Here is a 12,470-nt window from a genome sequence, read left to right as displayed (position 1 = left end):
ACATCCCTGCCGAATTCATCAACCACATAATCTTGCTGATCACAGAGGGGGCTGAAGCAGAGTTAAATATTTACCGAAATAGGAAATTGTGGATGAATGTGAAGTCATATTTCTTAGCTGTCTCAATTGCTTCCCACCCCAGTTTTCTTGGCTGAACATATTACATTGTCTTTGGGCTCTAAATTTTGTAGCAGAGAGCAGAGATAGAAAGCCAGCCCTACCACCTGCCCCTTACAGAAAGAAATTCTTCTGCTTATTTTATCCTCTGCCAGCTGGTTTTACTCTGCCCTTCACCCCCAACCAATGTGAGATTTGGGGTAGTGGTTGAGAGAGGGAAGGAAATAGAAGAGAGGAAGGATTCATTAGCAGTGTTGAAGGAAGCCTGCCTGGCACAAGGATTAGAGAAGAGAAAGTGGAAGAATTGGTGCCAGATTACCCTCAGCACATGGCTGCTTATTCATGTCTCCTTTCCTGGGCCATAATGGCAAAACCCACTTTTTCCTAAAGTTAAGGCTGTATTGCAGAACTCAGGTAAATTGCCAGGACCAGAACTCTATAAAAACAGCCTCCAGGAGGGCCTGTGACATCTTCGTGTGTCTGCTCCACACTGGCTTTTCTGACCACCCATGGAGGAGAAGGCCTGGGCTGGGTTGCTCCAGATGAGGGTCACACCTACACTTTAGAATGACACAGGCACTATCCCTTGAAGGTGTCACCATACTGGAGGAGACCTGAGGTTCCTATGGCCAGCACTTTCCATTCTATGGCTCCTTTTCCACTTTCTGAGCCTCTTAGAAATGGGATCAGGCCAGGAAAAACATGTGATGCTATAGCAAGCTGAAGCCAAAGACTTGACTTTGGACCTGCCCAACCTGAGAATCTTGGCAGTGATTAACTGGGCAATCTGCTCTTTTCTATGGCATCTTCTAAGTCTCCCAACTTAGGAGAGGGGTGCCAGCTAAGTCTTCAAAGTAGGTATGAGTCAGGGCTTCTGAGGGTCACCAATTTGGGCTTTTATTCGCTCCTCCATTTTTGAATTTTATAATTAAGCTTCTATTATGTATCTGGCACCATATTGGAGGGTTGGTGGGACTAGGAGAAGCAGCAATGATGGTCTTTACCTTCAAATACATGTGGTAAGTCCAGGTAACATTAACTGTGAAACAGTGAAGAAAGCGGTGAGCCCCATTTGAGAGGTACAGATGAAGTGTGATGGGATTAGAGAAAGATTACCTCAGGCTGGAGAAGTTGGCGTGGACTTTCTGGGAGAGGTGGTGTTTGTATGGGATTCGAGGAGTAGGTAGGATTTGGACCTTCAGAAATGAAGGGCGGAAAGAAGACTGCCAGTGTGGAAGCTTGTGAACATCCAAGGCGGCTTGCATGGATGTCTTATCCAGCTCCCTTCTTTATCTGAACTTGTGCAATATCCAAGCTGCAGAAAAAAATGCCTATATTTTCTGTTATGTATCCTGCTTCATTTGATGAATTATTCCAGAGAAGTAGATTCATCTGTGCATGACAAATTGGGGGCTACCATCATGGTGGTTCAAAATACAGACTATAGAACCAGCTAGCTTGGGCTGGAATCCTGACTTCAGGACTTACAAAGTGCTGTTGTTTTCTTCTTCATCATTATCATCATCACTGTGGGAATCCTGGAAGCCTCCCTCACCCATCCTGATCCTGTAGGACTTTCCACTATTTTAGATCCATTGATCTCCTTTGAAAGTCTTATATTTAAAATGCAAACACCAGAAAGTGTAGCCCTAGAAGGTTTAAATCCGCTGCCTCTTTAAAGCTAAAGAGAATCAGCTGACAATGTATTTGCTCAAAGCCAAATAGGCGCCTGAGGGGACATAAAAGAAGGAAAATAGGGTCTGTAAGGGGAGGCCAGTGAGTGCCAAAGGCTGAATTTTCTTTCCATGTTTTATTTAGAATACCTAGGCCTCTGTGTGTTCTCTTGTAAATTGGAAGAAAGCTTCACACATACAACACAGGGATAAAGTGAAGAACAGTGAGGAAAATACTCATTGGTCATTTTAGGAGGCCACTTTGTGCAAAGCACTGGACTGGGCCCTGTAAAAGGGATGGATGTGGAATCAAAGAAAGTGCCCTGATCTTTGCAATCCCGTTGAGAATTCAGAACATACACCTAAGAAATAAATTGAGCTATAAATAGATAGCAGTCCTTAAAAAAGTGCAAATTCACACAGTGCAGATTGAGTCTGCCTGGTCCATAGTCGGTACTCAATAAATGTTTATTGATAAATGGATTGAATGAATGAATAAATGAATGAGTGCCCAGGAAAAAGGAAGTCATAGTAGAATGTCAATGTGAAAAAAAGCCCAAAGGCCTAAAGACCTCCCTGTATTGTCTATGTTCTGCCGTCAGAATGTCAGCTCCATGAAAGAAAGGACCTTGTCTGTCTCACCCGTGTTATGTCCCCTGCATCCAGTACAGTGCCTACCATAAAGGAAAGTGCCCAGTAAATATTTGTGGATTGAATAAGTATGTAGATAGTACTTGGATACTATTTGTAGTACTTGAATAAGTACTTGGATAGCATTTGTGAACTAAGTACGTGGATACGTACGTGGATAGTGGGTGGGTGATACAAGTAATGGAAATTACATCCAGAGAGTAGTGGGATTGGGGACCCAGCACGTTGATACTTTAAATGTTCCTCAAAAGAATTTTAATATATTCACGATCACTTTCCTTGCAAGAATAGGGGGAGAGAGGAGAAAGTATATTCATTAGAATGTAAAGTAGAGCTAGTCTGATATGAAGGAAACATTAAAAACGAAAAACAACCTGGCTTTTTGCAGGTGGGAAAGCAGCTCACAGTACCACACACCTGCCTTGTGTGTCCGTAGGCTTTCTGAGCCGCAGTATCTGAACTCATTCTTGCCCACCTACATATGTCTGCAAACCCTCGGAGGATTCCAAAGCCAACTTTACACATTGCATGCAGTGTTGAGTATGATAAAAAGAAAGTGTTCACTAGCATCTTGGAGTTTTATTAAGCAGTCGGGCCCTTCCAGCAGGTCATGATGTATTGCAGAAGGTGGAATGACACTTGACAACAACCCAAGTCAGACAACGATTAGAGCACCCCAAAGGGAGGGAGGGAAAAAAGGGAGGAAGAGAGAAAGAGAGGGGGGAAGGAAGGAAGAAAGGAAGGAAGGGAGGGAGGAAGGAGGAGAGAAGGAGAGAAAGAAGGAAGGAAGGAAAGAAGAAAAGGAAGAAGGAAAGAAACAAAATGATTACAAGCAACATGTGCCTTTACCCCAGGCTCCTAACATCACATTTGCATCGAAGTGTTTGTGGTCATGGGTTATTTTGTGTGTTTAGTCAGTTGATGGTTCTCCTCCAGTTGTTCTCGTTTGTCAGTTTCCCTTTTGGAATTTAAGCTCCAAGCCAAACACATTATACCCAGTATGATTTGCTGACTGAGAAGAAGAGGACCATCAATTCTCTTGTTTCAGATACTGTGTCACCACTAATACAACCTGAGACCACACTAGATTTTTGTGAACCATGTCTCACAACCAACTTATATCGCACTGAAGTTAACTAACACTCCTAATCCATTTTCTGAATGCTATTCTGTAACCAGTAGTTGGTCCTCTGTCTTTAAGGACAAGGCCTTACATATATTTCAATAAAATTTCATTCTGAAAGATTCGTAGGATTTGTCCCAGCCTTCTAACTAAATTGAGATTTGTTTTGATATTATGATTGTCTGATTCAATATAACAACTCTTTAAAATTTTTTGTCTTCTGTTACTATATTCAGCATCCCATCAATAGGTTCAATTATATGATCCACAAGTCCAAAGGTCACCTTCTTTAGTAAGGTCTTCTCTTAATACTCTATTTAAAATTGACCCTCTCCTCTGATCCAATACATGTCCTATACTCTTTCTCTGCTTTTTTTCCTTCCATTGCATGCATAATTATTTAATATACCATAATTCTTCTTACTCATTCTGTTTATTATCTTTTTATTCCTTTAGAAAATTAGCTCCATTAGGGTGGCAGTTTGGGGCAGTTCAGTTCCATGGTGGATCCCATATTTGTTGTATGGATGTGGTTGAGTACACCAGTGTCCTTGTCCACATCAGTCAGAATGTTAAACATTGACAGGACCAAGACTGGAATCCAATACATTCTACTAGAAGTTGCTATTGATCTTCTTGTCACTTGCAAATCCATTTAATGCTATTAGCATCCAGCCCAACTTGTCTTTACTCTATCCAGAAGAATGTTGAGAATTTATTACATTTTTTGCTGAAAATCAGATATTTCATGTTGGTGGTAGCCCTCTGATCTATCAATCTGGAAGTTCTTTCCAAAAAAAGGAAGTGCAATTCATCTGACACAATTGATCACTTCTTCTTTTTAACTGTATACAAATCATCCTTTTGATAACCCATTTTAAACCCTGTTCAGGAAGGACAAGGCATTAATTAATGACTTGTCCAAACTCCATGATTCCCTGGAAGGGGGGAGGGGTCTTTCCAGGTGTGAGGTGTCTCCAGGTAAGTACTTATTCACAGCGGGCCTGTGCTCCCTGGGAGTAGAAGTGTTCAAATGATGGAGGTAACACCACTGACCTGGAGACTTGGGTTTGTTGTGCTGCACTGGAATATCATATCATTTCTTCCCTGAGTGTCAGATTTTATAGTCTATAAAGTAAAAATGGTAATACGATTTTCAAAAGTATAGTATGGTACTTTATTGATTACTATTTATTTATACCCTTTTGGTTTCATGTCCAATTACTTTATGCAGACAATAAAGATCTGAGGTTTTGGATATGTTTAATTTATTTCTACTGCTCTTTCATCTAAAGGATTTATATTTCTTTTCTCCATTTCCTTTTTCCCCATTCTTTCTGACACAGCTGTGGTTGAGGGCCTTGTCATCTCATCCCTGAGTTATCACAGTATCTTTCTAATTGGCTCCAGGACTCCCATGTCTTGTTTCTTCCTCTTAGATTCTTCAGTCAGGCTAATTTTCTGAAACCTAGCTGCTCAAAATGTGGTCTATGGACCACAGCATCAGCATCTCCTAGGAGCTTACTAGAAATGCAGATTCTCAGGCCCTAATCAAAACCTACTGAATGAGAAATTGCATGTCAACAAAATCTGTAGGTGACTCATACCTTGAAGTTTGAGAAGCACTGCCCTCTTTTCTGTCATGCCATTCTCCTACCATTGGCCATCCATAAACTTCACATTGAACCATCACTAAACTATCTCTATCTCTGTCAGAAAGGTTCCACCCAATTTTCAGGTGAGCTGTGTTGACATGAAGATGCTAATGCCCACCTATACCACCTACTACTGGGTCTGAGAATGACGAGTGAATTTGCTTAGATAACTTTAGAGCTGTAGTAAAGCAGTAGTAAAAATTACTGAGATTTAACTTGAGTTGAATCCTTCTGGTAAAAGTAAAGTATTTTGGTTTTTGATGAGTGAAAATTAAGGACTGCTTGAGAAGCATGGGACGAGTTGGTTGGAAATGTTTTTCTTGGTTTGGCCCAGTGACAGGAATTTTATATACTTAATTCGATCTTCACAATAATCCCATTTAGGTGCGTGTTATTATCCCCATTTTACATGTGAGGAAATCAAGAATCAAAAAGATTAGTTTGTGGAGAGCCATGGTATATGTTAGAATTCGGGCTACAAGCACCATAGCCACAGAGACGTTAGAAACTCAGTGGTTCAGACAAGTGGCTCTGTCCTGAGAGGGACAGGTGACCCCAGGTTGGAAGCACTGATGTTATATGAGGTCACCCAGCTTTCTGCTCCCACGTTGCTTCGCCAACTCCGAGGATGTCCACCTCCATGTATTTGAAGCCACTTCTTGCCCTTGGGAACAGGGAAAAAGAAAGTGGAGAGCACACAAAGATTTAATGAAAACATTAGTTTTCAAAACATTGAAAGTGTTACCTGTCACTTGTACTCACAGTCTGTTAGTCAAAGCTTGGTCATATGGCCACCCCCAGTTACAAAAGTTGCAGAGAAGTGTTGGAAGTTTAGTTATTAACTAAAAAGAAGAAGGGGGTGGCTATTAGGGGGAAATTGGAAGTCTTACAATAGGCGCCATGCTAATTAGTGGAAGAGCCTAGATTCAAACTCTATGACTACAACCTGTGATCTTTCCACCACATTATAACACCAGAGTCAACAATCAGTAAATGTTTATTGAATTGAGATAAACTGAGATACTACATGGGCCTTTTGGTTATTTGAAATTACTTTTTCCTTCTCTCTTGCCTCCCTGATTACCTAAGTGGCTCTGTACCACACAGTTGCTGTCTTTGATGATGTTAATTTGTAAAGCAGGAAACAGATCTTCATCTTCCTTCAAGAGAAATGTCATAATGAAATAACTCACCAGTCCTTAGAGGTTCAGTGGAACCATATGAAGTATGACAATAGGTTTTAATGATAATGCTTTTTTAATGACCAAATGACTATCCCTTTTATTTTTTTATTATTTTTATTTCTAAAACTTTATTTATTTTGAGAGAGAAAGAGTGTACAAGCAGGTGAGGGGACTGAGAGAGAGGGAGACAGAATCCCAAGCAGACTCTACAATGTTAGCGCAGAGCCTGACACAGAGCTCAATCCCACAAACGATGAGATCATGACCTGAGCTGAAACCAGAAGTCAGATGTGTAACTCACCGAGCCACCCAGGCACCCCATGACTATCTCTTTTAAAGTAGGTATTTTGTTAGGAGAATGCCATTGCTCAACATATTTTTTGATATTTTGTGTTGGCTGGTATATCAGTCAACTCTTGCAGCAATGGTGCTTCGTGACAATACCACCAAAATTTCAGAGGCACAGGGTAATAAGCACTTAAATAATGTGTATGTGGTTCTCCTGGGGGTCAGCTATGTAGACTGGGTGTGACTGGCCAGTACTGCACTGGTGTGTCTCATCCTTCTGAGATAGCAGGTTAGCTTGGATGTATTTTTCTCTTGCAAAATAAGAACATAAGAGAGCAAGGGGAGATATGTGAGGCTTCTCAAAGCCTAGGCAAAGAAACTGTTAGCCAAAGCAAGTCATATGGGCAAACCCACAGTCCAGAGAAATACCTACACCTTAAGTAAGAGGAAATGTAGTCACAGGACAAACGGCATGAATACAGAGCTGGTGAAGAGCAGGGGCCAAAAAAGCAAATTATCACGGCTTAGCTTTTCCCAAGTTATTGTGAATATTTATAGTGATGGTAAATCTTTATCTTTTAAGGGTAGCTTTGGATTTCTTTTTGCAAAATGGCTAAATTTATGACTAAGATTAGAGAATTAGTCTAGGTTTACCTTTGGGCAAAAAGGTAGCTGTTGAAGCAGGAGACATAAAATAAGGAAACATTTCTAAAAGAACTGGTTCAAGAATATGGCATTCAGTGGCAGAATAGTTGGGATAAATGTACAGCCTTCCAAAGTGATCAGCTGATTGAAGGAATAACCCTCCTTTGGTTCTAAAATAATTTTATTTAAATAAACTTTGTGGCTTGTAGTCCCATGTTAACCACTTTGTCTCAAAGTGGGAAGAGGAGTGAACAGAGGTTCATCTCTGATATGATATCCCCTTTGACTAACTCTTGGAAAATATGCTTTATATGCAGATTCTCATTGCCAAGTCCCCTCTGGCTCCCTTCACGTCATTTGCCTATACCATCCAGAAGGAAGGCCTGGTTCTTCAAGGTAAGACCCTTGGATTAAGCCATTTCTTTAAGCTGATTATGCTCAGTGCTACGTATCACTAGTGATATTTACTGCTGTGCTCCTGATAGAAGCTACTTCAGGGCAGAAACGAAGGCCAAGATGAATTCACCAATGATATTCATCCTGATGAGATCAAAAGAGATTGGCAGTTGTGGCAAGAATGTAACAGAAGGTCGAGGTGAGGTTGAGGGAAAAGGATAGAATCTCCTAACAGAGTGAGGCAAAGAATGAAAGCACTAGTCTAGGAACTGCCAAATGCTGGTGCTGGTTGCAGACCCTGTGGAGTGAGGAACCAGATGCTAAGCCTCTGACACCAATGTGGAAGACCCAGCATCTTCTGGAGCCCTCTTGCTTAGCAAAGTGAAACACCATCTGGTCTGACAGCTGAGGGGACACTTTGTCATGGCTCCTTGACCACTACTTCCTCAGCCCCTTTCTGGTTACTCCATTTCTGTTCCCTTTACTCAAGTCTCAGCAGGCCTTGCTGACCTGCACCATGTGATATGGGCCTGGGACTTAGAAGGAGCTGAGTTCTGGCTCATAGTAGAGCGCCCCAAGGCCACAGGCTGGAACTCTCTACTCTACAATGGTGGTTCCCAGATGCTGGATCTTCTGGTGATTGCAGGTCTGTCCAGAAAATAATGAACATGAGAGGTAGATTCAAACACTGTTGAACTTAGCCCACAGGGCCAGCGGTCCAAAGCTGCTTTTGTAGATTGAGAATGGTCCGCACCAAAGAGCGAGGATACATATCTGCCCCTCCCCCCAGGGTGGCCCTCCCCAGAGGATGCATAGGTGAACATCTAGGCCAAACCCCAGTGGAACATACTGTCATTGCTGTCCGTGGAAGAAATATCTGCCCTTTAGGATTTTGTTAAGTCGAGTACTTTCCCCAGGTTGATGAATCAGGGCGAGTTCTTACAATATTCCCACGGAGACACATTGCATTGGAAAGTTCTAGCAGGAATTTTGTCGGGCAGGCTGGAGGGTTCATGCTTTTGGACCAAGGAGCCAGCTGCAGCCTCCCCTTCCCTTCCCCTTCTAAAATGTCCGCTTCTTAATGGACCCGGAAAGCAGCTTGTTTGTTTGGTGCAGCTGAGCTCCACAGCAGGGACTCAGGTCCAGGGAAATTTGGGATAAGAACTATTGACCTTTGGCTCTTAGCCTTTGACTTCTGGTATCCAAGTTCCTTGGTAAATATTTTTTTTACAATTGCAAATATTGTTTTCTGACAAAGAAGCAGAGATTTTAAGACCAGATTAAGCAAAGCAAACAGCAGGCCCCTTTGTTACATACTCTCTAAGGGTGTATAACTAATAAGCAATCAGAAAGCTGAACTCTTATTTACCCAGTACACAGTGTGGCTTTTGGCTCTTCATTTTTAGAGGCTTTCTTAAGAGATTAGAAATCAACTAAATTGCAAATCTAAATGAAGATTTTAAGAAATTCTCTGGAAGATTACAAGGCAATGTCTGGAGGAAAAGAGGCAGTTTTCCCAGATGGGTTGTATTCATAGCATTGATATCGTGCCTATATCTTGATCACTGGGTATTTTAGTAAACAGCATTTCTAAGCCTGACCTAATTCAGATAACTTTTAGGATAATATTTGTGAAAATAAGATTCACAGAGTTGCCTCTGACCCTCATTGCTAAGATCACGATTTTGACAGGAAATAGAAAGTTGTTTAGAGAAAGGGGAGGCTCGAATTGAATCAGTAGAGGTTAAAAATCTGCAAAGAAACACTATTAGGAAAAGCTGGATAACAAAGGAGAAAGGAGGCTGACCTGTAGCTGTGTGTCCCAGAGAGAGAAAATTCAGGAAAGTATCCGATGATGTAGGGACCCCAATCAGTAAATTAAAATGTCTGGGAGATCTCAGTGCCTCCCCTGGCTGCTTTTAAAGCTTTTTCTCCATCCCTTGCCCCAGCCAGCTCTCCCTCTCTGAGGTTTTCTGAGGCAGCAGAAAACCCACTGAATACAGACCTCTGGGGAACTCTCTCCCCAATAGCTATGTGCTCCCAAGGCTTTGGGAAACCAAGAAAGAGCTTTGGTCTAGAGAAAACAATGGAGACCCCTCCTTTAGTGGAGAGATCCCCCCCACCCTTGGATTTCTGTTCCAGCTCTGGTGTAATCTGGAGAAAATCTCCGGCACCCCAGTTTTGTCTGCTTAAAAATGACAATGTTGACCTTGATTCAGCACTTTACAAACTGTTGCAACCCATTGGTGGGTCATGAAATGAAATTAATGAGTCACAACCAGAATTTTGAAAAATGACATAGAGGAGAATAGAAAACTCTCAGATTATATCACGTATTGCATTGTTTTATGACATTTCTTGGGTGACGTGTGTGTGTGCATAATGAGTTTGTGCATGGACGTTGAAGTGCAAAATATTTTTCTTCCTTGGCTTGTAGTCACAGTGATCTCCATAGGCCTTAATCCTTCAGCTTATCTGATTGTCCTTGGAGATGGTGAACTTCTCATCACTTAGCTCGGTAGAGCTGTACCTGGAGATCTCCACACACCAGAACATGAAAGCTTATTTTATTTTTTTCTTCACTCTTACCTGATGACTGAGCTAAAAAAAAAAAAAAAAAAAAAGCACCTCCATAATTCCCCAGGTTTAAGGCAAAGAAACGTTTGATTCCTAGGTGGTAACATTGGAAAGACACCTGCAGCAAAGGCCAAGGCCAAGATGTGAGGGGTTGCTCTGGCATGATAGCCCCAAGTAGGCACGGAGGTTGGTTGGTGCCTGATGCTGGGAACTTCGGGAGCAATACAATCCATGACTGAGAGGCATCGTAACAGAGAGGGGAAGGGCTGGAAGAGTGAGGGCAGCCTCTGTGGTACCAGCTAAAAAAGGCACTTAGGGCTGGACGTTCAGTATTTGTCATGGAGGCAGCCTGGAGTGGTGGGAAGGATCAGTCCATACAAGCTACCCGTTTTCAGGGGGAGGGGGCTGTCAGTGAATGTGGGAATGGTCCCTCAGTGCCTTTCATCTCCTTAGCAAGTCCCAGATTCCTACCAGCCTGCTAACCAGGAGGTTTTATAATACCTGAAGTGCTGCTGTGTGCACGAGCAGAGGGAGGGAATAAAAGGTGAGGCCAGAATTCGATTTACCGGCTCCCCAGGCCATTCCCCTCACCGGTTCTCAAGGATTAGGATGCTAAGAACAGCCAGCAACTGGGGGCCTTATACCCTTCCTGCCTTTTTGTTCCCTGGGATGGGAGGAACAATAAATCGGCAGGCCAAGAGACTGAGGGGCCTGGCTAGAGATTTCTCAGGCTGCTTTTTGAAATACTTGAAGGAGCCAGTCTGTGCTATTGTTGTAGTAAAATAGAAAGCGGGACTATTCTCCTTTTGCAAAAAGAAAGAGAGAAAAGAAAAAGAAAAAAATAAAGAAAAGGAAAAGTAAAAGAAAACCCACCCTCCTGGCATCTTCAGGAGGCTGCTTGGCTCAGGCCATTACCATAGGAATACTTAGCTGTTTGCATCTTCTTTGTCCTGCACTTGTGGTGATCCTGGCCTCTAGGTTGAGCTCAAGACCCTGGAAATCGTTGGCCCCAAAGGAGAGGGAGCTCATGGCCACTAGCTTCCTGGTGGTTCACTCTGTGAGAGGGAGAGTCAGCCCTTTTGTGCAACTGAAGTGGGAAAGGTGGAGGGTGTGAGGGTGACTCTCATTAATCCTTTTCTCCTGTTGCCCCCAGAGTTCCACATGAAATCCCCAACACCCACTGTGTGGAAAAGCTTAGAGTCTGGGCTGGCTCAGAGTAAGGCTACCAGGGCCTAGTGGGAGAAGGAAGGAAGGCAAGAGCCGGCTTTGGGAATCAGCCTTAATGGAGTGGGCCCACAGAACCGCCTGGCTGCAGAAGCGAAAGGGGGCATTTACAGTGAACTCCAACCTGACCCATATTCTGCTCCAGTTGTGTTCTTTGTTTCCCCAGCAAGCCCCAAATGTTGTGCCCCGCAGATCACAGCTGGGACCCCTGGACCTCTGTGTCAGGCCAGGAATAAAGATTAAGATCCTGTAATTGAAAACAGCCAGGCTGTGTTGCCGATGCTGCGGGAGGCCTAGGAAAAACCTAAGGCCAGTCTCTCCCAGAGCTGCCTTTGGCCTTTGTGGGGCTCAGGGCAGTGGAGGCCTGCTGACTTGGTAAGGAAGTTGGGCTGGCCTGGAAGAATGAAGAGGGGCTCCTTCCTCACTCTTTTGCCTTCTTCATTTCCTCAGGAATTGAGTGAGCATTTGAAAATCAAAAGCCAAGTTCTTAGGGACAGAAGATAACGCCTGAGTTTCTCAGTAGGACAGAACTGTGGTTTCTATGTTGTTTTTAAAAAATTAAAATGAGGTATGACATGTGTAATTTGGATTCCGGTGCTTTCCTCTGCTACTTTAGCTCTGAATGAGCAGCATGAACCTTGGGATAGAGCTGAGGAATCTTTGGGGGTCCCAGGGCACCCTGAGATGGGTCCAGAGAAGATTCTGCAAATGAAGCTAGTTTCCTGTTTTCCCAACCACCTACTATAGGGACTCAGAAGAAATCAGAAAACAATGAAACAGTGATTTTTCTTAAGGGCTGGAAAGCTGTGTACCTCATCTTTCTTGTAAAATCAATAATATTTGTTTGATTGCCTTTTGAAGCTTATTGGGAGAGGCATTAATCTCCTCTGTTTGTTCCCTTGTCACAAAGTTGGGTTGGATTCCTCCACCCCATTTT

The 12,470-nt window shown here is 42.9% G+C and overlaps 1 protein-coding gene across 1 annotated transcript in view; it reads left to right on the top strand.

Annotated features, from left to right (window-relative positions):
• The window catches only part of RAD51B (RAD51 paralog B), a 562,933-nt gene that overhangs the window by 545,201 nt on the left and 5,262 nt on the right, over positions 1 to 12,470 (top strand). The window contains exon 10 of the mRNA XM_029951882.1: positions 7,654 to 7,732. Coding sequence (XP_029807742.1) covers positions 7,654 to 7,732 — 79 coding nt within the window. The remainder of the gene's footprint in view (positions 1 to 7,653; positions 7,733 to 12,470) is intronic.

The sequence above is a fragment of the Suricata suricatta genome, chromosome 9 (assembly GCF_006229205.1).
Source record: "Suricata suricatta isolate VVHF042 chromosome 9, meerkat_22Aug2017_6uvM2_HiC, whole genome shotgun sequence".
Classification (NCBI taxonomy): domain Eukaryota; kingdom Metazoa; phylum Chordata; class Mammalia; order Carnivora; family Herpestidae; genus Suricata; species Suricata suricatta.
The sequence above is the reverse complement of the archived record's forward strand: the minus strand, read 5'-3'. Positions and strand labels throughout refer to the sequence as shown.